Raw genomic sequence first — 25,551 nt, forward strand, 5'->3', positions numbered from 1 at the left:
TGCTCAACAATTGCGTGCGAGGTAGAGTGACTAGTTGGGAAATGAAAGCAGGATGCAAACGGAGCAACTACTTCAGCGTAGTCTCAAGGATCGAGTTACAGCTGACGACACCGCCTTTCCTTCGTTACAACTGTCTCTAAAGCACAAATGCATGAATTAGCAAACACACGAAGAGAGCAAACAAAGCGAATCGGTCCGAATGGAGGAGACGCAACACTACCGTTACGGAACAGACTAGTCGCGCAGTCTGTTTTCGTCTCCCACCTCAGTGTAATTAACGCAGACGCTTTTGTGACAGTCAGTGCGGAGGGTGCATCCCCATTGGAGAGCACCATTGACAAAGCCCAAAACAACTCGATCCCATGCATGCGTGCAAGAATAACATTTGTGTGGGTTACCGACACTCTAGTGCATAGGCAATGGAGCTGTAAGGGCAGGGATGTAGTCACTGGTGTGGGAGTGTGGAGTGTTTGCCAAAAAGTGGAAAACTGGGTTATTGTAGTGGTCATGTCGAAGACACGCTGAAGTTATGAGAGAGATTGTGGTAAAGTTGACGTGAGGAGAGTCTGCAGACGAATTAAAGCGAATTGCTGGTTGAATGAGTGATTGGGTGATGAAATGTCCCTCCTCTTGATTAGACACCGTGAACAATTCACTCAGTCGTTGGTGTTGCACTCATTTCCCAACCACAATAATTACAGAGGCAAATGGTTCGTGTGTTTCTCCACCTGCTTCACCTTCCTCTCCCTCGCACATGCCTCCCAATCCGTAGACGCGTCTTTCCACCCAGTGGAGAAAGCAGAGGTGTAGTGCGAGGAAAAGCGGTGACTGTTTACGCAGTCGCATGTGTGCATGACAAATTGTTGTTTGTAAAGTGGATGTCGGTGATCCGTGTTGTTTCGTGGTGTTTGCTGAAATAAGTGGGAGCACTCATAACAGCATTGAACATGATGGGAACGTGTTGAGTCATAAGTGTGGGCGAAGGAGGAAGGTGAATGTGGACACAAATGAAGGAAGGTGTGAGGAAGATGGCCGAGTGAAGAACAGGAGGACTCGACCCAATATGACTTCGCTTGACATAGACTGACCTGATTTGACTTGAGATGGATTAACGTTAAATGAATAGAATGGAATGGATGGAATGGTATGAGTGAAATGGAATGGAAATGAGGAGACTTGCCTCTCCAGTATGAGCCACGTGGCAGACCAGACGAGTGTTGATGGGGAAGCGTGCATCCTCCACTCTGAAACAGTAACAAAAATAAACACCCACACTCACCCCCACACACACGCATACACATATTCACACACACCATTCATTCGCAGGCGAGTATTACGTGTGGAGGCATGTGTGCATCGGTTCGTTGGGTAAGCAACGACGTGCCGCCTTCCACTTCTACTGTGCGTAAACACGCACGCATACACACACCGTCAGTGTGGCCTGGTTTAATTGGTGTGTGTCTAGTCAACGCACCTTTCATCACAATAGACGTGTTAGCAATGAGGGCGATCGAGGGTTACTCGGAAATGCCACACGTAGAAGGGAGAATTGAGATGCTTTAAATCACGTGGCAACAATTGAAATCGTGTTGTGACATGAGATGAGGTGGGGTGAGATGAGGTGAGATGAAGTTAGGTGAAGAGAGGTGACTACGTGATCTCTTTAGTTATCCGTGTTGTAGAATCGGGACACTGGTTGCACTGGTAACAGCTAACTTGTCCATGTAGTCGACTAGTCGACTGACTCTCTTCTGCTACCGCTGGCCACCTATAACGCCGTGTGTAGTGGTGAGGTGTGTCCAAGTTGTAATGCAATAGAGGACAGACGAAGAAGTGGAAAATGCAGTAGGTAGTTCTTGGTTGATGTAGGCTAACTGTCACACCTGTCCACGAGTCAGCTTAGCACGTGGTAGGTGGAAGCTGAGAGGTGTGTACAAATGGAGAAGGGGACTGTGTCGTAAAGGAGAGGCGTTTGCACTCCTCAAGTGCCCACTCGTCTCACTGCTGGCCTCTATTACTTTCCACTTTAATGTATCAGTGGTGGTTTGGCTCAAAACCAACTGCATATCGCTTTGCAGTTTGGCATAAACGCCACTGAACTGGCTGTGCGGAGGTCAAACTAAGCTGTTGTAGGTGAAGGAGAAGCATTCTTTCGCAGTTAGTCGGCACAGAAGAAAGGCGTCTACTGTGAATGAGTGGTTTGGTGGAGCTACCGACCTTAGACAGCTACACTGCTCACCAGTAATGCAATGTAGTGAGACCCGCTTTGACGGACACGAGAAGCATACCCTGTTTAAAGGGCGAATTATCGTGTTTTATGGGGAGCTATTAGACCTTAACGCGATGGACGGAGGTCAACCGCTACCAGTGGCTCTATGTGCGGGAACGCAATATATGCATTCACTTATTTACCATCCATCGTGTTTTGATTTAGTTGCTGTTCATACAGAAGTCTGGACACACGAAAGGCTGAAAAATGGTAAAGTGAACCGTTGCTATGCGAATCAAATTTTACCCATTTCGAAGGACTTTTGATTCCCCGACCTTTTTAATAGGTATGGGTTATGTTTCCTCTTGACGGCATGGCTAACGGCTCTGCCCGTGGTCTTTTTTTGTCTTTTAGGAGGGTTTCACCCTGATGTAATGGATAAGTAACTACAATTAGTGTGTTTTGCATCAAAAGTGTTAAACTCTGCCTTTCGTTTCGAAGTCGCCATTTCGCATTACCCCATCGGTTATGAGGTGAACAAATTAAGTAAGCAATAAATGAATTGGTGGGTGAAATGGATCAGAAGACACCAAAAGAAACGTACCTATGTCCTCTTTTTAGTATCTCATCAAAATCCAACTCTCTGTCCTTCCAAGTGTAGTCATAGGCCGCTCCAAACACATCCGTATCAGGCTACAAAAGCATGAAAAATACGGAAAAAGTTTTTCACACTAGGCTCGGCTGCCAGCACTGTTCGAGAATTGTTGTGAATTGGAACTAGCGAAAGTGTCGAAGAAGAGGCTTTAAACAAGGTAGGGTCTATAAAACAGGCAGACTGACACGAGGAGCTTTTGGATCACCGCTACTACACAATGAGGCTGCATTCAAATGTACGGGTCCTTAAATATCATTCTTAATACCTCAAACTCCGCAGTGTTTACGAGTTTGACGGAAAAAAAAGTACTAAAACGTCAAGAGAGAGAACATTTGCTATGGATGAGGAAAATTGTAGAGATTTGTAAATCTTACAAAAGTAGTAATTGAGGACCAATAAAATTCTTCTGTCCAAAATTTCGTTAGCCAATCACTTTAAGGTGTAAATGCAAGATGCAAATTCAGCGGATAGGCAAGGTATCACAATGTAAGAAGGCCAAAACCGAATAAAATTGTTATCTTTCCTAACATTACCCCACTTTGCTTCATTAGCATACCAAGTTCACCTAATTCAATTGACACTGTAATCGTCCTTAACTTTGAGGAGAAAAACTGAGAAATAAAAATGAAAGTCACTGATTATGCAGAGAAAGTGGTAATTCGCAGAGGGTTTTGAATAATGTTGGTAGTCAAATGCTACTTATAGCCTTATCAGTAGCATTATCTTGTTAGTGGTACGAGCAGAATGACGTGACCTTAATGTGATTCGCTATCAAGTCTTGACCTTCTTGGGGTTATTGGGGAAATTAGAGGCAAATGCAAAAGTGCAGATGCATTTGGGGACATAAAATCAAGAATCACATGCGGCATCAATTATGTTTAAGCACTGCAGGAGGGGACAAAATCTGTGGAAACCTGTGCTTTTTGAGAGAAGTAATTTGGATAAAGCAGTGGGAGAATGCTTCTTGTTTCTTGTTCTTCAGCTTTTGCTACATAAATAGATTAATGGGGCATTACATTAGTAACAGCGCAGATGGATACGATAGGGGTATTCAAATCCGAGTTGGAAAAAATTACGGCAACTTTATTTAATGATCCATGCATTTGGAGCATGGGATCTGTGATGACCCACCATCGAAGGGACGTTATTGGATACACTGACTTAATAGTCGCAGTGATGCGTAAGAGAAGAGGATGAGAATTGAGGGAAAAGGGGGTCGAAAATGCATGATAGGAAATTACAGGTCAAATATCACATCCACTTAAAGTGTTCCGAATTAGAAATTACATCAACGGATCACTTTGCAGTAGACTCACCATATCATCCTTGAGGTCGTTAACTAAAAGTATTTGGCAGCGTTGGCAAGTAAGTAAGGATTGGCTGTGCATAAGAATTGAATAAATCAAGCGACTAATATCTGACTGGTCTGAGAATATGAGACGCGCCAGTTCCAGGAGGACCTAATAAGGAAACAGGATAAGAGCACTTTAAGCCCTGTTAGATTTATAAGGACATGATAAGAAAGAAAGTGAGATATGGCGGAAAAAACGAATAACTGGTTCATACGTTAGCTGCTCGCATGATTTTAAAAGTAAGGGCTTACTTTCAAAAAGGGTACTTTTATCTTACATCCCCGCCATAAAGCGGAATGCTATCATGTTGGTAAATCCCAATGCAGTAATAAATGAAAAGGGTTTCCTGCTAGTAGTTATTTTTTTGGCTTGGGTAAAATGTTGTGGACCAGTTCACTTCAATTCGATTCGGTCTAAACATCGCTTTCCAAGATGACAGGTGACATTCTCGATGACCGTGCCCGTGCGTCCGTGTGTGCGTAGGTCGGTACGGGTGGAGGAATGAATGTATCCATGCTGTAGTGTGTGACGATGGAATGGGCTTTTTTTCTCCATTAAAATGCACAATTTCAACTTAATAGAAAGCAGGGAACTTGAAAGCTGAAGTGTATCTAATCCACACCAAGTGCTCAGTAAAGGTAGCCCATTCGTAGGGTGATTTCGAAGAGGGTGAAGAAGAAAAGAAAGGAGGAATAAGGCTAGGGATAAAAAAGAGAATGAAAAAGGGAGAGGAGGTGGAGGAAGAGAGGGAAAAGGAAGGAAGAAATGAGACGATGGTGAAGAAGAACCAATTCTCCGCATCACTTCTCGAATGAGTGACATGTGTTATTTACCCTTCTTTTCTACTACAAGGTCGAGTGATTTCAAAACCTCTTTTCTTTAATCCATAGGTCAATGTCACCATTTCTTTCAGCACTTTTATTTGACACCGCATGGCCTTTTAAGTCCCACAAGCTCCCATCGCCATAAAACCGCCCAAGTTTTTAATCTCTAGAAGGATTAAAGCTATTTTTGAACTGACATGACCCAAAATATCGTTCAAACTGATTAAATTGTTATAAAATGAGGGTAAAACGAGTGCTGTGACGATTTCCACATTGCAGGAACATTATTGTAACAGGAACACAGCAACCTTGACGGCAAGAGAAAAATTTCCGCAGGACTTTGTTTTTTCTCAAATAAATACACAAAAAAAGTTACACGTATATTTCAGCCTATTTTCTTACCTCCTAACAATAACGACAAAGCAAGGCGAGGTGTTCAAAGGAACATTTCAACCCAATTGTTTGGCAGACAAGGTGATGGTGCGATAAAATTTATGGATCTATTTCCTTATTCCCCATGGTTATTGTTGCGGCCGAGGGACGTACGAAGCACAGAAGGGGCAGTGCGTTGTTCCGTATTGTTTAATGGGATTTTAAAGTTCCTACCGACAACCACATAAAATTTCTCCGTCCACCCAGTAAAACTCATGCATCCATTTTCACTCCAAAGTGGCAGTTATGGAGTCAACTTTTGATGACACCCCAACATACTAAGCAGGCAATTACGCGTAAGGCGTGCTGGAACACAGGCAAGTTCTAAATAGAATGGAAAATTTTCAGCAATTTTGTTTCAAAAGAACCTTCGCTACTTATTCCTATCCTGACGCAGAAATAAGTAGTATGTCAATTTCGCAATAATTAAAGGGAGATTTCAGGGGCTTAAGAACCACTTGTATACCAACAGACGCAGAAGATGGGGTTCGAAGTGGGTTGGTTTGGAAGGAGGCGCATTAAACTGCAGGAAGACAATGACATTAATGCTGCTAGTGAAAGAGGGTTGTAAATTTTTAACTATGAAAAAATCCGAAGTCATAAACAGACCAGACTACTCGCTTTCAATCTTTTCTGCTCATTCACTGCTTCAAGAGCTTGCTTATTCTCTATTTATTTTAAAGGACACAAAAAGGTTGTTTATTAGACGGGGGAGCAAGTTCCGCACCATTTGCCCTGGTGATGATTCTTCCTGAACTTTTGTGACATGCGTCCTCTTCAACAGTCCACCTTCGTACCCCTTTAAAAGGTCTAATTCGGGTACCAAGGAAGTGGCTAGCTGCACATTTGTGCTACTTTTCTAACCTCGATGAGCCCTTAACAAATAGCAAAAAAGTTGACCTACAAAGTAGGCTTACCTGACTACGACGTGTTTCCAGTTGACTCCGGAAGAGGATTTGTGCATGATGCAGGCCAATACCACAGAAGTTGGTGTAGGCCTCAAATAGGTTAACATCACGGGTGGAGAACACGAGAGAAGTGTGGCCTCCATCCACTTGCTTTTGTTGTTTCTTATTCATGACTTGAGCTACAGCTAGCACATTGCCCTCACCATCCTTTACTGGCATACAGATGAGACAGCGTGTATGGAATCCCGTTTTTAAGTCCACCTCTCGATTGAAGCGGGGATCCTGTAACAACAGCGCGAGAGTGGAATGAAGCCTAACACTTGTGTGGCTCCAAAGTTACTTCCGCAAAGAAAAAAATTGAGGGCTGCCAGTGTCATAGAGATGGAAAACAACGCACCACGCATGCAACTCACGTGAGTTTTGGCAATACGCACAACAAAAGAGCTTAATTTTGTAACACAATCCATTAGGTAAGTCTCTATCGAATTTTCTACGCTTTACATGCATGTATTGGAAGTATAAGGACCTGACTTTGGCGCTTAGTAATCGCACACAGAGGAGGAAAAGGAAGCAAGGAAGGGAGAAAAAGGGCTCGTCGCGGCCTAGTTAAAAAGATTCTATGAGCGTAGTTTTATAAGCCAGTTTTGACGGACGTAATTATGGCCCACGCATAAGTAGACAAGAGGTCGTAAATTAACATCTAAGGAGAAATGTCTCGGTAAGCACTAACTTTGGCAGTGCAATTAAAAAAAAGTAGGAATCCGAGGAGTGAGTGAGTGACTTAAAAAGCGCGATAAACATCCGTCCCATTTGTCAAAAATGACAGACCATGCTTCTCCACGAACCAATCATTTTCCAGGAGGCAATTATTGTCACTAATTTCTAATGACATTTGCTCACTCTACAAGCAGGAGGATGTGTTCCTTTTTTGGTCTTGAACGGGAAAAATGGCAGGTTTGGCCAGTACTGTTTACCGTTTCGACGATGTCGTGGCCTTGAACAATAGCCAATGCAACCTTCGAGATGTGACGTCAAACCCCATTTATGGGTAGCGATCGTTAGTGGCTTAAATACACCAAAAAACTATTCCTTTTACTTGGAAAAAGGAATGCGCCTCTTGTGGGCGAAAGAGGGAGTAAAACTAGCACTATTCGGGGGGGAGTAGTATAAAAAAGCCACTAGAAACAATCACTACCCATTAAAAGTACGATATTTTATAAAGTCCGCTTTAAAATGCACTTATATGGCAGAAGTGGAGGAATTACGGACAACCATAAGTTAGGTGGATTACATACTTCTACATTTATCAAATTCCAAATTTCCCAAAGCCGTTTTAACACTGGGACCATGAACTACGGAGCTAGACATAATTTCATCATTGTTTCATTTTAATATGTTTATGAAAAAAGTGCCAATTTAGATATAGTGGAATAATTCCAAAATTCTAAACTTACTTCGTAAACATTTGAGATATTTACGGCTTCGCCTGTCTGTGCTACCCAACCAACAATTCCAACACCAAAAGGTAGAGAGATGGTTTTTGACTCAGATTTATGAAGAGCTTCAGCTAGTGTGCATTTTGCGGTCACATCAAACAATCTGCTGACGAGGAATCGGTCGCCTGTTGAAGAATTTACTTCCACTATAAATAAAGAGGCTCGATCAGCATTCAAAAGAAGACAAGCGTTTCTTAGGATTTTGAAACAAAGAGACGACAAATCCGAATCGCTCCAGATATCCAAGACTAGTTCTTTCATAACTTTATTGGAGTAAAATTCCTTAAAGCTATCAGAGAGGGCCTTTAGTCCCTCAGGTTTTTCTTCCTGATCGCAACTGATGTTCGAGGGCAAACCAGACGTTTCAGTTGACACTGTTTTGGATGGCATCTGATTCATGCACTCGTTCCTAGAAGAAGCACAACCAATCGACATAGATGCAAGAAATGACTGACATCCATCATTTCCAGTCGCTAATATTGGATGAAATGCCAGTGGCTCGAATTCACTACTGCTAATCTTGCGAATCGGCATTTCTTCATTTTTTGATTGGGATGCAACAAGTGAATTCATCCGTGAGAAGGCGTACTGGGAAGGGTACAAACTCTTTGATTTTTTAAAAGCTGAGGCGCGAAGTAAATCCTCAACGACACTTTGGGAAGCATGTGAGTAAATATAATTTCGAAGCGTATTTGTATTATCATCTAACCAGGCAAAAAAAGCATCCTCAGTATTTTCAAAATTTTCGAATGCTTTTGGTCTGCAAAAGGGGCAGTTCCCACCCGTATCACCATCAGACATGTCCGAGTACTCCATCTATCACGAGTGCAAATGCGGAGGGCACATCTTCGTACAGGTGTGATACTTTACCAAGGACGAAATTTATCAATATAAACAAGCTCATAAGGAAAGCAAAATGGAATGTTCCCTTACATATAGTAAATAAATACTTTGATTAGCAGAGTCCAAAAACACTGATAAAAATTTGTGGTGCTAAAATAGAAGCAATGATGTTTCTAGTATGGTCACAGTCAATTTCGAGGCAGATAAGCATCACAAGTAGAGCAGAAATCTAAGATGCGTGCATACTAGCACAGTAGGAAAATGAGTTTTATCAAAAGCAGTTTAGCTTGGTATAATATGGCCAACCAAGCACTTGTTTTCTTTTCGTAATGACCAGTAATCTAATAGCTTTCCACCCTGTTTTTTGTGCTTTTTAAGTACCCTTCTTAACAAAAATATAAACAGAATGACAAAATGCATAGGTGGAATCACAATTAATTCACAGTTAATATTTTTTGTTAATAATTCTATGAGAGCCACGGGATAGGGACAATTTACGCCTTACTTCTCGTTCTAAATGAAGTTTTGCAACACTTCTATACACAAACTTTAACGTCATATATAAGGGTACTTTAGATTGTCAAAGACCAGTTTAAGAACCTTTGTTAGTCTTACTTCAGAACTGAGTCAGATACTCCCGCTTATCCATGCTGATCAAAAGCAAAAGTTGACCCACGCCTGGATACCGTGGAGCAACGGTGAGCAGCATAAAGTTCTAGCACTGTGAGGGGAATTAATCCTCTAAGAAATGTGCAGATATTTGGAATTATGTGGCATTGCAGTGGGGTGTTCGCGGATGCTCTAAAGGTAATTTTTGCGATGATCAACCAGACTTTAATGAATATTTTGAAGCATAATTTTGTCATAGTGCAAGAATAGGCGTTGGTTTTACGATTATTAATTTCTATGCATTATTGGCTCAGGTCTATTTGAATTGCTATTTTTTTTTTACTTCCAGTGTAGGTTTACGACCATGTCCTAGTTTAGTTCTGCGTCGAGTGAATTGCGGAGAAATTGTTACAAGTTCGAGCTCCTCGTTTGATACACAAATTGGATTATGATTTGCAGCGTTTGTGTTCCTAAAGTCTTCATTGATCACCGAAAGTTTCTAAATAGATTCTACAAACTTTGGAAAATAATGATCATAAAGATAATAACCCAATTTCCTCAAGCATTTTTTCACAGCGTCACAAAAAAACATTTTACTTGAGACTCCAAGAGGATCGCCAAAGTGCACATGAAAAGTGAGATTTATCTCCCCTTCAGTGTTCACAATCACAAGCTCAGTCAGGCAGAGCCTAATTTTAACCGCTAGATCAGCGATAACGCAAGGGCGGGTGAGGTTTTAATGTGGCCTTTGATATCAGTTGCTGGAATGGGAGCCAGCCTATGGCCTGGAGGGGCTAAATTACCCAATGGACCAATCATCTTGACACCACAAATGACTGCCAATCACAGGCAAGCTACTACTGGGACGGACAATCTAGAAATCTCATGCTCACTTTTTTAACAGACAAAGGCCAGCTTTAAAGCGACTGCTAGGTGAGCTTTACGCAGCTTTGCATTTCTCATTCTACTATGTTGTAGATAAAGGGACACAATGTTTGCATTATTACGGGCCCCAGGAGGTGTGCGAACTCGAGAGGCAAAAATTTCGACCAGTAGAATTCACCTGAGAACAATTTATCCCCTAGAGAAAGCTGCGCACACAAAGAATTTAAAATGCATAGGAGATGTGAAGGCGGTTCCGATGTTGTTTCGAGACGGGTCCACAATAGTCTCAATTAAGCAACGACTTCTGGCTCAAGGAATGGTGATTGATTCGCCCTTACCATTCAGATCAAGGAAGTCCCGATTTGTAGCACTCGTAAGACAAAAGAGAGTCATGTGCAACATCTGGAATGATGAAAAAGTGCTCAGTTTATTCTTCCAAAAACTACGCCCAAAGGATGTGCTTACCTGTGCCATGGTCTGTAAAAAGTGGCGACAAATTCTAATTCCAGAATATACACAAAATTTGCAGCTAGTGATCAATTTTAAACGATATAAAGAACAAAAAGTGGCACCAATAGAGGAACAACTTCGAATGGCTTATAGGTGGAAGATGACTGCAATCTCGTTGGTTCACATGCGAGATGATCATATCTGCTCTTTCATTGGTGCATACTACACAACTTTCAGAGAATTCTTTCCCGGATGCCCGATCGCATTACCAGAGATTACGGATGGTTCGATTAAATCTGTTCCCAATCTGCTCTCGCGGTCTCCGACTCAACATTCCTCGTGTGCAGACAGCCTGGAAGGTGGTAACCTTCGACGCCTAGGTAGTGCACCAATCGAAGTGCCCATGAAGGCATCACGTCACATCACTCAACTCAACGTTGACAACTGTTGCCTAGGCGACTTGGCTCTGGAACAGATACTAAATGTGATGCATACAGTAACAAATTTATCCATTTTAAGCTGCAATTGCCTTTCTGATATGGCCCTCTGGTCGTGTCTTCGACCATGGATGACGCATATCACCCTGAAAGACTGTTTGAATTTCAAAGATGATACTCTTCAGGCCATTGTTCAGACTGCTCCAGGGCTACAAGAACTGAACCTCCAGGTGAGCGTCATTTGAATTCGCTTAAATCAAATTGCAGTAGTGTCGCGTGGTCTCACCTGAGTTACTCCTGTGGAAGTTTACAGGGTCTATGTTTCTCGAAGAGTAGGTATTTGTTATGGATTTTGATAGATTGGGTGGTTCTTAGGCGTATACACGAAGAGGGAACATTCGATTTCACTTGGAGCTGCCTTCTCATAAAATTCCAATTTATTTGCCACCCATAAAGAGATTTAATGGTGATTATATCTTGCGTGCCGAAAGTTCTAGTTAGGTTTACTAGTACTTTAATCACTCTTAGATATACCACCTCTCCGATGTTGCAATGGGCGCGTTTATGTCACGTCGTCACTTCAATCTACGAGTCCTTCGTCTCAACTACGGTTCTGATATAACCTTTTTGGGAGTGGCGAATTTAGTTGACTCTTTGCCGGGTCTACAGGAGCTACGACTGATTGGCTGTTCGCGAATTGATGATGCCGCCGTTGATCTCATTTGTGAGCATATGCGCTACCTTCAGGTATTGGAAATTTCGACCAATCCAATAATTACTGACGCCGCCCTCGCCACCATTGGTGAATCACTGGAACAGCTGGAGCAACTCTCATTGGATAGGTAACAGACCAATCATATTTTTACAGTACCAATACACAAGCTAATCCGCCTCCCTACTGAAGGGAGAATGGCGTCTAGTTTGACATTTAATTAAACCTAACGTTTTTCCCAGCTTTATGTGTTCGGAAATAATGCTTTCAAACACATGTAAATTAATGTTGAAGTTCCACAGACTTGTAGACGATTGGAAAGTTTTATAGCAGCATACGGATGTGTCATATAAACCCGTTCTTGCATTTAAAAGTATTTAGGAATAACTGAATTCGAGGGAAAAACAACGCCATAGATTATCTTTTTTAATGAGGTCATTTGCGAATTTTTGGAACAATATCTACGAGAAAGGTTCTTTAACTAAAAGCGATAATAATTTACTCAATTTCAATACTGCTTTAAAGATTGCGTTGTAGCCATTGAGCCGATAAACCGGGCCAAAATGAAAGATTTATTACTAATATTAGAAAAAGCTGGAGGGCTTCCACGACGGGATTATAAACTGTTAAATAAACAGTGAAATAAATACCTTACTAACATAATGTGACCGCGCCTAGGTTTGCGTAAAATTCATTGCGGAAATTTGGGTAGGTTCTACTTGTATTTAGATGCAAGGAGATAACAAATGAAGGGATAAAAGCGCTGAGAACGCTTTTAAATCTGCAAATTTTGACATTGAGATGGTGCTCTGCAATGACTGATGAATGTTTGCCGCATCTAGTCACCTTGGCTCGACTCCGTTTTCTCAGTCTAGCAGGTAAGTAGTTTCTTGAAGTAATATTGATGGTGATGTTTGCCAAGAGAATTTAAGCTAGTCGATTACTTTACATCGTTTCAGGGTGTAAGGCACTGACGGTCAAGGGACTACTCAATCTTACCTCCATGAAAAATCTCCAAAAGCTTGAAATCACTAACACCAACAAAGTTGACCAAAACAAGTTGTGTTTGGAGCAGCATATGCCAAATTGCAGTATCTTGGATTAGGAATGAATATTTTGGGTCCCTTAATTTAATAAAACAAAATTTCTGTAATCGCTTCAGACCATTTATGTGTAGTACACAAAAGAGATTTAGTCTTGGGAAAAGATATTTCATCTGTGAAAATATTAAGATCGTCTTTGCCGTTGTTAGAAAAACGTTTAAATGATTTAATTTTGCATTTAATATAAGACCGAAATAAATATGATATAATAGAATTCTTTGTAATAAGAGACTGTTATTGTAATGTAAGTTTTGGTAGTCTTTTGTGATAAATGTTACGAATTATACAGACCTGATTTTCCTCAGATAACACCTGTGGTTTGATAAGTAACTCTAAAAACAGATGAGAATGTAGAATTGCGCTGTAATGCCCTGAGATTTATCTGAAGACGATATTAGAAAACACTTGAGCAGGATGCATACATTTGCCGTACAGGAGGGATTGGGGCTAGTGGCACGGACCGCAAACCAGCCCACCAGACTTGAGTATAATGGTGGGGATTCGAAGCGGACCCTCTACCAAAGTCGTGGGTTAAATGAGCAGCCAACTAATTGCACAGCCCCTCTGTTTTTTTGAGGGGGATGACCTCATGCGTCAGCCATCAGAACGTAATCAGTGCTGTAAGGAAACACCCATGAGTTGACGGTACAAGTCATGGAATTACTATGCAGCTAAGAAGATACCTGACCGCAAAGTCGCTGATTCCTATCGGGAATTTGACTGGGTCTAGGGTTTTGTCCCCTACGGGAACGGGATTAAGGGATAGGAGAATATGCTGACCGTCACTCGTGCCTATAGCTAGAAACAGGAACACTGGCCCCAAAAGCTAGTGCCACCTTAGTTGTTATTGTCATTCTTGCAGACCACGGGCCTGGGGTAGCTGCCGAAGGTAGACGTCATCTTCAGCCCCTCTGTGCAGGCTCCTTACCGACTCCCTCATCTGTAGGATCTGCAATTCTTTCGTCCCACTGAGTTTTATCGCCCAACAGCAAAAATCAGGATGGAATTTGCTCTATGCTGTCACCAATGTAACGCCCTGAAACTGTCGTGAAGACGATTAAATGACATAAAAGTCAATAAGAATATGTAAGGATTTGATATACAGTGGGACCTGGAGCTAGGAGCATGACCCAGAGGCCAGCCGAACCGGTGAAGTTACGATAGCGACAACCCAAAGAAGCCCCTTCACCAAAACCGAGAGTTAAATAACTAACGTATTACATGCACCCTCATAAAATGAAAAATGAGGATTTAAGGAAATCTTAAATTTGCACAAACGTTTTTAAAACATGAGCTTTACTTTAGTTTTACCTGGGACGGCATTATGGATCCTAGGATGCTAAGATACTACTTAATGAAGGGGTGTAAACCGGCACTCGAGGGTACAGTTTTAAGCACTAGATAAAACCTGCACTCCGAAATAATCGAATTCATTCTTTTAGTGGGATTGCATCCATGAATTAATTTTTATATTTGCATGTGGTTCCTTATAATGGGTGCTAAGTGGGAAAATATTTAAATGCTCCAGTCTCCACTGGTTGAACTTCTGCTTGATGACTCGGCTCTACAGACATGGCTATGATCTCCACACATCCTCCTTATTTTACTTATTATAACTTAAAAAGGGAGGCCTGGAATAAAGCTGTCTTAAACTTGGTTCCAATCGCTAGGTGGCTAAGCGTATGGCGTACCGATTCCGCAAATAGCGATTGACAAAGGAAATGCAGTCAAGCGATAAGAAATTGATAATTCTTCCCCCTTGGAAGAGTAGGCGAATAAGTTGAACCTCAAGATGCAGTAGACTTGCGAAGATGTAGCGTTGACGTTGGGCTAGTGCATATACTGGTACATGTATTAATTCCGTGATTGACACATCTGATGCGTGGGAGGCTGAAAAGTGTCCACTAAGTCTCGTTTACGTCGTAAAAAGTAACGCTAGATAGTGCCATGAATGACGTTTGAGCAAGCGGAGTATTACGTGAAAATTTGATGCATTGATTAAATACGTGCTATTTAAACCGGGTTTTTCTAATTTCGTCCATTTTAATTACGTCTTCATCAATCGCTACTTTAAAGATCAAGGTAGCTAAGGTACCTCATTTCTTAGATCTCCAAGTATTGCATCTTAATATCCACACCATTTCCAATTTAAGTAAAACGTAGAAGCACGGTGATTTGATGGTTTGTTTAACTGTTCGTGCAACACTTCAGTCTCTGCAGCTTGCAATTCTGCTCCGCAGAATGGCCTTGTGGCCATGACATTAGCCTCCCAACTATCTGTACATTGGTGATTCAATGATTTGGCTAGCTACGGCTTTAGCCAAAACTCTAAGCAATGCAGTGGTGACAGCGGAAAGCAAACTCGGCTTTAAAGGACCAATAACCTCGGCTCTTTGACAAGACATTATGCCGCAATTTGGCAGTAGAAGGGCATCTGTTGAGAACGAAGGAATCTGCGAAGACTCCTGCCCTTGGTAAGTGTCCCAATCTCACTTTCTGCAAAAGGCTGTTAACAGCTAAAGTAACACCAAAGTTAAACCATAAGAAACTGCCTGTGGGATCTATATGAAAAGAAGGCGTCAGCTAGCAACACCTTGTATATGTCTCTACTAGCTGAATGGAACCCATATAGCTAGATGAGTTGGCAGCACTGGAGCAGAGACAAAGTGACCAGAAGGAGTAGATGCCAAGCATTAGCCCACAAAACTACATTGGATCTCGGATTTTAGCAAATAGTTTGCTTCTAGGTCACTGTTTTCGCGAATAGTATTAGCACAAAATATGCCCCGTTTGAACGACATTATCCTGTCTAGAGCGGTTGGAGTCCAGCATATTCCCCTTCTGCAATGTAGCACACAATCAGGACAAACTTCGGATACGATGGAAGAGGCGGTATACATTGGTGAATTTGGAAAAGAAAATGGAATGAATGGTAATGGGGATAAGTGGGTGATTCTTGAAGCGTCGACTACATCGTGATGACCAGGGAGAGCGCTAAGAATAAAGTTTAAAAAATGAGAGGCTGTTTCAGGTTGTACTATCAGTCTGTAAGGCGGTTAGAAACATTTCCTACAAATTCCAGCTCTTCTGTTCGCTAATAATAAACGTTCTCTTATACTATATGGGTTCGCTAGGACTTGATAAAAACTCTAAGAGGTTAATAAATTAGATATTCAAAAAAACTGGCAAGTAGAAGTTAGAAAGATCTGTTGCTTGTTGCAAAATAACACAAGGTAGCAATTCTGTTAAAAGTGTAAAGAGAAAAGGACTAGGTAAATCTATCAGTCGTCCCAGATATTTTTAATAAAAATAATTTACATGTAAGCCTTCTTTTACTCATAATTATTATTTGCAAAGGTTTTAATTACTAAAGGCCAAATTATTATTTTGTTTACATGCGTTGATGGAAGACGTGAAGGCCACCCCTCGTTGATTGCATTCATCTGCTTCGTGCCGGGAGGATTTCACGTGGGTGTTGGGTCCCTGGCCACTCACACTTCTAGATTGAATCCGTTTATATTACCGACATTACTCTTACTTGCATCGTTTTGTACCTTGACATTCGGATGACCACCTATCTAGCGAACATTGTTTGATTATTAAACTGTATAGGGATCCATGTTCGTTGTTGTTCCAATCACCGATGTTGTCATTATTAAACCGAAGAAATTTGGATCTGATATCGAAGAAGTTATTGCTCATGAGCTAAACTCCCGTTTTTCAAACAAGGTTGGGCAAATAGTTCCTTATAGAATGCCTTCTAGGTTTTGTATAAAGTTGGTCTGTGTATTTCCCTTTGGGATATCAAAAAAATAGGGGACATGTATATCTTACATGATAGCGGTTCATATCAAGTTGTTGGTAGCGCTCTTTTACCACAAATCAACTCTCCTAGTCTCATTCCGACTGATCTGTTTCCGTCCATCGATAGACGAAGTAATAATTGGAACAGTAAAAAACTGCACCCCGGACGGTTTGCATATATCTCTATACTTCTTTGACGACATATTCATTCCGGCAGACAAGCTAAGACACCCATCAAAATTGTAAGCTTCGTTACCTCAGGAATAAAGCTAACCACTTTCCTTAAGTGATTTTGAGCAGCAGTGTTGGATTTGGCAATACGAAGATGATGGTGAATCAGCCGATCTACGCATTGAGAAGAACGACACAATCAGGTGGAACTACTTAGCTTCGTGGTGGAATTCGTCACCAGCCTATCATCCCGCCTCTTACAATTCTTACACCCTTTATATTGCCCTAGATAATGCATCCGTACCCTATAGACATCTATTTGGCAATCATAACGGCAGCATCCATCGTGCCAGAATATAGCTTACGCGCTAAGCCAGTGTTCTGCTTCTAATTTTTTAGATTCCGAGTAGAACAGGAGGTCTGGCAAGATCCGAATCCAAATGGAGAAAAGCAAGACCAAAATCAGCCAGTATCTCCCTTTGGTAACAAATCCCCCTATGTCATCCTAGTAAGCCTCTCTCAGCTTTCAGCATCACTCAAGCGCCTCATTCAACTAAAGACACTTCTTCTTCATATTTCAGGGATCGATAGTCTCCGACGGGCTCGGTCTGACCTGTTGGTGGATCAACTAAACCCCCTCCCGATGATGACTATATGCGTACCTTAATAAACGAATCGTTAGACGTTTGGGTGGCATCGGACTTCAGATTTTGCATCTAAGGTTGGACGGCATGAGGTTGAGGTGGCAACAAGGATTCGCCCGAGCAGTATCGCGACATCCCCTAGTGGGTGCTCATAGGATAACCCCAAGGGACGTGATTCGACCGTTCTATCGCCCTCCTCGCGCCATGACCTTTCGCCCACGCCAGTACTTAGGCGTGTTAAAAATAACCCATTAATTCATACCAATATGCTCTGCCACTTATTCGAAGATGACTCCGAGTTCAGCGACGTGAGGCATGTAGATACGCAGATTCATTCTCCAGGGCGCTGGGCTACTTATCTCATGTTAGATGCGGCAGGATTCGTGCACCAGAACGAATATCAATAGACGTCGGGTTAAATCATAGAAACGGAGAACTTAAGGCCATGGGCAAAAGCTGGCAGAGGATTCACACAAAACAGCAAATTCAGACAAAATAACGTTTAGCTCAGTACAATTTACAGATTTACAAGGATAGGAGAACTACGTAATGTGCATACCCAACTAACGCTGCTGTTGTTGTTGTTGCAATTGCTTTGGATTGCTCAAACCTCCATCCTCCACTTTGCGAATTGCGTTCTGCTTATTGCTGTACTTGTACCCACCACGCTGATTTCCACGATAATGAACACCGCTGCCCCTACGACCCCTATAGCCACCTCGAAAAGCGGCTCCTATGCGATTGGCGGCTGGGCCGAAGGTGTCAAAGTTTTGCTTTCTATCTTCGCGATGGGAACGACTATTCACAACGCTAAAGGCAACGTATAAGACGACAAGTCAACTAATTTAGCAAACCCATGAGCCCTATCCATCAGTTCCGAACTTAGGGTATCAAAGAAGGATTTGCTACTGTCATAGGTGTCGGAATTCTCATGCGCAGCCTCCTCACCATGTTCAGGCTCAGTGTTGCCGTGCTAAATGATCACGATTAGCCATAAGAACTAGATAGACTCACGGGGGATATTTCAACTTTTTCAAGAAACTCCGCCAACTCGGCATTGGGTTTGTCAAAGTCGTAATCCTCCTTGAAATTCACGTCTTCAGACCGCTGTTTATTGACGTGATCATAGTGTCGTTGTCTTTGGTTATAACCGCGGCGAGAATTTGAGTATTGGTTTGCACTTGAAGCTCCTCGAGGTCGATTCTCCCCATGGCCACCGTCGTTACGTCCGCCGTAACGTTGGTAATTCGAATAATTAGGTCGAAAGCCGCGGCCACTAGATCTATTCTGCGTATCCCTACGCCCCTCACCATTTTGAACGGACATTGGAACATTTTTCGACGTGTCTTTGGATTCGGAGTCCTCATTACTGGGAGTCACAGTAGCGCCAACGGCAGCACCAGTAGACTGGTCATTTTCAGCAGCACCCAAAGCACCCAGATTGCCCCAAGGAGTTGCTGGAATATCAGCTAGCAGATCAGCCGGTGGCTTAGGGGTCATAAAGTTTGGAAAAGACGATATTGACGAACTCTCCGGCTGTGAAAAGAAGTTGGATGTACTTGGAGCATCGCCACTTCCCTGCGGTTCCGATTTAGATAGTGGACCAGGCTGAATCGGAACATTTAAAACAATTATAAAAGGACCGCACCTCGAGTTCTGCACTGATGATTGAAGGATCGTCACCAACACGAGGGGTTGGTAACAGCTGCAAATCAACCAATTCTCTGCCGCGAAAAGCGATGTGCTCGTAGACCTCGCTAAGTGGTTTCACTGGGTGCTCACAAGGTCTATCTTCTGTGCCGTATGATGTAACTGAACCGAATCAGCATAGAACACCTGTCCATACCTTTGGAGAGGACAAGAACGAGATCATTGTTTTCATCTTTCCGAATAGAAAAGAGAGTTCCTTCATAACGGATCTGAGCCTTGGAAATAATTCGGATACGATGCCCAACTAACGAGAACTCAAGCAATGACATGATAAAGAAAAGGTCAGTCGAACGACCGTCGAGGAATGATCACCACAAAAAGTCCAAGGACCAATATTATTGGAAATGAACAGTAGTGAAATATGTTGGTGTAGCAAAACAAAGAGCTATGGAAAGAATTGGCTATAAGTGAACCGTAATGTCAACTTTCCCAGTTCTTTCAGTATCCGCAAAAAGGCGATAAATATAGAAAATTTATTTTGCAACACATAGTGGTCATTTCAAATGTAATTGCAACTTCCACGTAATTATTTATGTTAAGGGTTTGTTTCTCATCTGTGACTAGTAAAGTTGCAAATCGCTCTTGCCAAAGCCTGTTAAGAATTCTACGGCCTCAAAAAAGAGTTGCCTGTAATTTTATGGGTTTTCCAATTTGCTAATGTATTACATTGGCTGTTTAACTCTCAACTTTGGTATAAGGATCCCCTCAGATGTTCACTATTGTGCCCTGCCAGAAAGACTAATCTTTGGACTATGCCAGTAGCCTCATTCCCCCTGTAAGGTGAACGGACATATTCTGTCTGCGGGTCACGTCTCCTTTTGTCTTAAGGGAAGCCTCAAGGCAAACCGCTGAAACATGTTTTGTTTAAACTACCATCAAACCCTTCCGCTTAATGCTAATGTTTTAGCCAAATGGTGATTAATGAATTCATCATGGTTTGGAAGTTAAGGTAGTACAATCGTAACATAAAGTGTGATCCGACCTTTATATACATCCCCTACCTATTTAGTTTTTCCCCAAATCTTCTTCATCTGTAAGATAAAAATACGTTTGGCTCTAACACAATGCCGTAAAATATAGCAACACGGCGCACAATATCTCAGAGTTAAAAATAAACATGAAGTTAACAGTCTCTGCCTGTAACCTTTACTTAATAACAAACAAGTGTAGGTTTTATTCAGGCTGCATTATGAATTTTTTTTAAAAAACCAGAAAATGGTAAACTGTGCACAAATAGATGCAGTTGTAGTTAAAGCTTACGCTTTTCAAATGTCCCCATTAATTGATATTGAAGCATCGTTTTGTTATTAATATTCCGTCTATTTTATGACTGATAAAAACCATAAATATATGTACAACCGCCGAAAACAACAAAGAACACACATAATATTTAGGATAATTGCAATATTTAATGCATTTTATAGGGCTTTAAAAAATAGGGGTAATTTAATTGTTTCTTTACTCTTCTTGGAACCCGTACTTTCAACATTGTCGTTTCGTTGGGTGTATATCAGCCTTAGATCTCCACACGTTTTTTAATTAAGCCAGTCGTGCTTTCTCAGTTTGCTTCCTCACAATATTATGCAGTCCTGTAATCTATGCAAACCAGGAGAATCCGATAATCAGGATTGTTGGATCCTTGCCTGTCGATGCAACGAGGATTTTTCATCAGGTGCGCATTTTCTTTTTGTCCTGATTATCATTAGCCCATGAATGGCAGTGGGCACAACCTGAGGACGACAGAAGGTCTTGCACATTATTTGAAAATAATAAGTCAGTTGTATTTCATCCGCGAAGCAGTCTAGGTACAGCTGTTGTCCGAGGCTCTGAACTTCTTAGCTCCGGTATTCATTATTGGGAGTTGAAAGTTATTTCCCCAGTCTACGGTACAGATATGGTATGCTAGTTCCATAAGTGTCCGTGATTTGCTTCCTAGATGTTTGGTATTGGCTTAGCAGATGTTTGCTTGACCACGTATCGTTCACGTTTCGTGCCTTTCCTGGGTTTGGATAATAAAACCTGGGGTCTTGGTTACCGGGGCCAGTTACAGCATAATAAGCACTTCATACACCCTTACGGAGCGTCTTTTACTCGGGGAGACCTTGTTGGCTGCCTTCTTGATCTCTGGCACAGAAAACTTACCTTCTTTGTTAATAGGATGGCCATCACCGATCCAATGTAGTTGCTGGAAAATTTGTTTATCTTTTGCAGTCCACTCCCATTAGGTTCGTACTATCCTATGGCCTGTTCTACGGCTGCTCGCAGCGGTTTCAGGATAATATTTTCAAAATCCTACGATATTAGCCTTCAACTGTTAACCTTGCTCTCCCTTAAGACAGCCTTAGGTAGTCTGTCCACAATATTCGATCTACCTGCCTTTCCTCCCAGTCTTCTAGTAAGTCTCTCTTCCCGCGGTTATTTTTGCTTCGAAAAACAGTCCTTTTATCAAAACAGCACACCCTGGGTATTCCACAAGTCGCACAAGCGACAGCGCATAGAGTCCCATCTCTTTCCCGAAATGAAATTTAAGCTGCGTCGCCTTTCTGATGTAAGTATTTATACGCATTTCATCTTACTCTCAGGTTGGTCAGCAATGCTTGGATGAGTAATTTTGAATAAAATTATTATTTCCATATACATTCGCCTTTTTTCTTCTGCACGTTTGCATGTCTTTATGAGGATTGACATGCATGCATCTCTCGGGCCCGGGTCCGATCAGATGAAAAGGTTTCTGTAGTTCTAGGTCAGATTACTCATGCATAGTGGGCGACCGTCATCCGGTGATCGCGCTCGAATTCGACGCGCCATGCATACCTCTCGTCGACAAACCACCGAGGTGGGCTACATATCTCCCCTTCCTTTGTCGTCATCAACACCTCCTTCAAGCTCTCCTGCGGATCCTCTCAGAAGTCAAAGTCAACCCCCTTCTAGCGACGCGTCAGCTCAAGTATGTGGAATTGGTCTTATCTCCATTTTCATAAATTTTCTTCAGGGTGGATTATCCAGACAACGCAGCGGTGAAGGTCTCCTTCACACCGAATCGACGAGCTACATGAATGCGCGTGTGTCTACAGTGGCGGCACCAGCTTCACCTTGCGCCATTAGCACCGGTGGTGGTGCCAGCCACTTGCGAGCGCGCTATCGATCCGCCTCTTCGATATCCTCCACCTCCGGCCAGCGACGCTCAACCGATTTCGGTGTTGGGGGAGCTGGGAGCCTCCTGGGTAGTGAGGACTCTTCCGCCTCCGAATTCCATCCCATCGCACCCCGGGATAATGGCAGTGGCGGAATGGAAGGTGGAGCGTTGCGACGCAGCGAGGGTATCGGAGGTACTGGTCCGCTTCTCTCTTCCCTCGCCATCCGTACTCGACACGCATCAGCCGAAGCACCGCCTTCACCACCACCAGAATCACCCATCGTCTTTCGTCTGCGACAGGAAAGTGCCGCTGCTTTGAATCCTCTAGCCGCCGCCAAAAAATCCATTGCCGTAGTAAGTGAATAATTGGATCATTTAATTTTGGATCTATTTTTAATAATTCTGGTCCTTTTGCGTCTTCGCTTACGGGGAGGCTAGGCATATAAAAGAAGGGAACGAGATTGAGAAATTGGAAACTTTATACATTTCCCCAAACATGCTTTTCTACCGTTGCATTTATCGCAGCATTTATTTGTTGCCTAAAGGCCTAAGTATATAAATTTTCTCAGCACCTTCGAATCGTCCTGGGACAGCTTGCTTCGCTTCATCATCAATGCCGAAATAGTGTTGTATCTTCATTCTTGCTGTTTTGGTGATCATTTCGATCTCAGAGTGAGGGCACGTACTCCGACTTCTTCAAATGTAATAATGCGATTCAACTCAGCGTGGTATTCCACTCTTCTATGCTGGCACACCAAATTATAAGCATTACAAATTTTCGAGATCGTGAATGCTTGTGCTATACCCATCGTAATCACTATCAGATTCGTTCGTCTCTTGTATATTCACAGGAATGCGTTCTACGACATGAGCCTTGGGCCAACGGAGTCATCACGTCCAGTATCACTACAGAGCCGCTGGACGCTGCTACCATCATTACTGTGTAAAACCCTCTTTACGAGCACTTCGTTGATGGGGAAATTGCTTCATCACCAAGTCTTGTTGCATGTTTGTGCTACTGCCACTACCTGCCGTCTCATTTTATGAACGGTGTCCGGATTGGACTGTGCTAGATTACCCCGCGGCCATTATTGGTAGTGCTGGTACTTGCTACTTTGTGCAGTTCAGCCGTAACAGCATCTCTTCTATCGCGAACGTATGTAATTAAAAGTTCTGGTTGAATTTGAACATCCAACGTAGTTTTCCTCTAGTGATGTGACTCGTCTAATTATTCATGGCGCAGCTGACTCAACGATGGTGTTATTGCTTACATACTTCAAAGGGATTTCCTCTTAGTCCTTGTTTTCTCATTTCTCTTTTCACAAGCTGCCTTGATGAGATTTGTTGTTAAGGTGTTGCCCGAGGCTGGATGATATTCTACGGCCAAAACATTTGAAGTTTAAAACAATTTTCCTGGATTCATTTAGCCGGATTAAGAACATTTAATGAAATGCACATCGTGGCGTTTCTCCGTGCATGCTCCTAGTTTCATTCATTCTTTGACTTCATTTTAGAGGTGATGCAGCAACATGTTCTACATTTGGTTCATGCGAGTTGCTGAAACACGTGGAAAATCTATCACTCCATGCAGGACCCAGTAACTGTCTCGATTATCTAACCGCGGGCTACTACATTAGTCCTACAGAATTGATTCAAGGGTCACCATTTTCCGTTCAACATTTGCAAAAGTAAATTGCGTTTGAGGTTGTGAAGCGTCAATTTGTGTTTTTAGACACGATCTGCGTCGTTATCACTAACTATAGTGTGTTGGTTGGTCAAACGGTTGGCTATAAATGAAACAATTTCGCAATTAAGTAAGTGAAATTGTTTTTTTTTGGTCATTTGACAGAATCATGATCCCGAATCCGACCACGACTTGTACCCCAGTGAGGGCTCTCGTTTGCCCTTTCGTGGTGAGGATCAAATGCAGCGTGTCTTCCGCAACCTGAACGAGATGAGACGGTGAGTGATATCCCACCCTTTTTGTCATCCAAACATTGGTGCACAAAGCTGGCTGAATTTTTTGCCAATAACTACTTGAAAATAAGTTCTTTTATTTGAAAATAATGTAATTTACATGGATCCGCTTTCTTCCACCATAACCGCGTTTAGTTCTTCACCTCTGATCTTTCAACAACGGGCTTACTTGTAGTCAGGTCTGACGCCATCTATCAAATGTCCATCTTGGGTCCGTTTACTCATTCATACCATCTCCATCTATTCATTCGACCATCAGTCTGTTGCACCCCTTTGTAAATTGATCAGCCATTTCTCTCTCCAGTTATGCAACCAACTGTTCATCCATCAATCTACTTCCGATCCATCAACTCATCCATTTAACTGTCAATTGGGCGGTGGGTTGTTAGAGAAGTGGCCCATGACATGCAAAAGTGGGGTATTTTTATAAGATAGTAAAAGTTAAGATTAAGTTGGGGTCATGCATTCTTATAGTGCCTATCAACGAGTTACAATTGCCCATTATAGCAAGCTCAACTAAAAACCGAACCGCATTTTTTGTCACATGATACAAGTTCCTTTCATGAGAAAAAATTTTGAATTGCTCTTTTTCTAAATGACTCAAATGGAGTTAGTAGGAGGAGCTTAGTAAGCATTTAAATAGCAGGAAATTAAATGCTATCTTCCTTCTTTTTTTCAAGATTTGCAACTGTTTTGCCCCAGATCCCGCAAGGATGTATTGGATGGCCTAAGATGATTTTTTCAGCTATCAACTCTAGCCGCTGTCGAGTTAGACAACTATTGTAAAGGTTAATCGACTTTGCCGCTAACTCAACCTACTGTGTATTTATTCCTTGGCTAATCACAAACACTCTCTACCGCTCCCAGAATTCGCTTTTTCTGTGTTATTCTCTCGCTTCTAATGTTATTAACACTGGCATGAATAACAGATTTTAATGTTTTGGTGCAGTCCGAATGGAAGGGATGCGATTCCGATACGATTTTTGAATGAAAAGTAGTGATTGAAAAAACCTACCCTGTTTTTTTGTTAAAAGGGACCATGTCATTGGCACTACTTGAGAGGTATTCAAGAAATATCATTTCACGCTGCAAATCTCCCACATCCACCCTTTGCACACGTCATTATTTACCGCAACCAAACTTTCTGTTGCGTCCCGGTTGTCTTTGAGAGCCTTATCAAGCATCCTAGATTGA

At 42.2% G+C, this 25,551-nt stretch overlaps 5 protein-coding genes across 5 annotated transcripts in view; 2 read left to right on the top strand and 3 right to left on the bottom strand. All coding sequences in view use genetic code 11, as the record gives it.

The window, feature by feature from the left end:
* Window positions 1-2,788: 2,788 nt before the first annotated feature.
* EGR_04335 (dual 3',5'-cyclic-AMP and -GMP phosphodiesterase) lies at window positions 2,789-8,692 on the bottom strand (the record flags this gene model as incomplete). The annotated part of the gene is made up of 4 exons (XM_024493584.1): window positions 2,789-2,902; window positions 4,181-4,324; window positions 6,390-6,662; window positions 7,835-8,692. The coding sequence occupies 4 exons, from the start codon at window positions 8,690-8,692 to the stop codon at window positions 2,789-2,791; spliced, it is 1,389 nt and encodes a 462-aa protein (XP_024351905.1).
* Window positions 8,693-9,001: 309 nt separating this feature from the next.
* EGR_04336 (hypothetical protein) lies at window positions 9,002-15,320 on the bottom strand (the record flags this gene model as incomplete). The annotated part of the gene is made up of 5 exons (XM_024493585.1): window positions 9,002-9,186; window positions 9,225-9,255; window positions 10,679-10,809; window positions 12,812-13,131; window positions 15,199-15,320. 5 exons carry the CDS (start codon window positions 15,318-15,320, stop codon window positions 9,002-9,004), a joined length of 789 nt encoding a protein of 262 aa, XP_024351906.1.
* A 1,213-nt stretch (window positions 15,321-16,533) lies between these two features.
* Window positions 16,534-17,522, top strand: EGR_04337 (DNA-directed RNA polymerase III subunit RPC8; the record flags this gene model as incomplete). The annotated part of the gene is made up of 6 exons (XM_024493586.1): window positions 16,534-16,644; window positions 16,680-16,776; window positions 16,811-16,961; window positions 17,007-17,093; window positions 17,290-17,398; window positions 17,472-17,522. 6 exons carry the CDS (start codon window positions 16,534-16,536, stop codon window positions 17,520-17,522), a joined length of 606 nt encoding a protein of 201 aa, XP_024351907.1.
* A 575-nt stretch (window positions 17,523-18,097) lies between these two features.
* Window positions 18,098-19,513, bottom strand: EGR_04338 (hypothetical protein; the record flags this gene model as incomplete). The annotated part of the gene is made up of 5 exons (XM_024493587.1): window positions 18,098-18,344; window positions 18,389-18,507; window positions 18,549-19,142; window positions 19,183-19,346; window positions 19,381-19,513. The coding sequence occupies 5 exons, from the start codon at window positions 19,511-19,513 to the stop codon at window positions 18,098-18,100; spliced, it is 1,257 nt and encodes a 418-aa protein (XP_024351908.1).
* A 2,486-nt stretch (window positions 19,514-21,999) lies between these two features.
* EGR_04339 (Kelch-like protein 3) overlaps window positions 22,000-25,551 on the top strand; it is a gene marked incomplete at both ends in the record, with an annotated part of 9,872 nt that continues 6,320 nt past the window's right edge. The window contains 2 exons of the mRNA XM_024493588.1: window positions 22,000-22,734; window positions 24,230-24,342. Coding sequence (XP_024351909.1) covers window positions 22,000-22,734; window positions 24,230-24,342 — 848 coding nt within the window. The remainder of the gene's footprint in view (window positions 22,735-24,229; window positions 24,343-25,551) is intronic.

Source organism: Echinococcus granulosus (assembly GCF_000524195.1).
Source record: "Echinococcus granulosus chromosome Unknown EG_S00027, whole genome shotgun sequence".
Lineage (NCBI taxonomy): Eukaryota > Metazoa > Platyhelminthes > Cestoda > Cyclophyllidea > Taeniidae > Echinococcus > Echinococcus granulosus.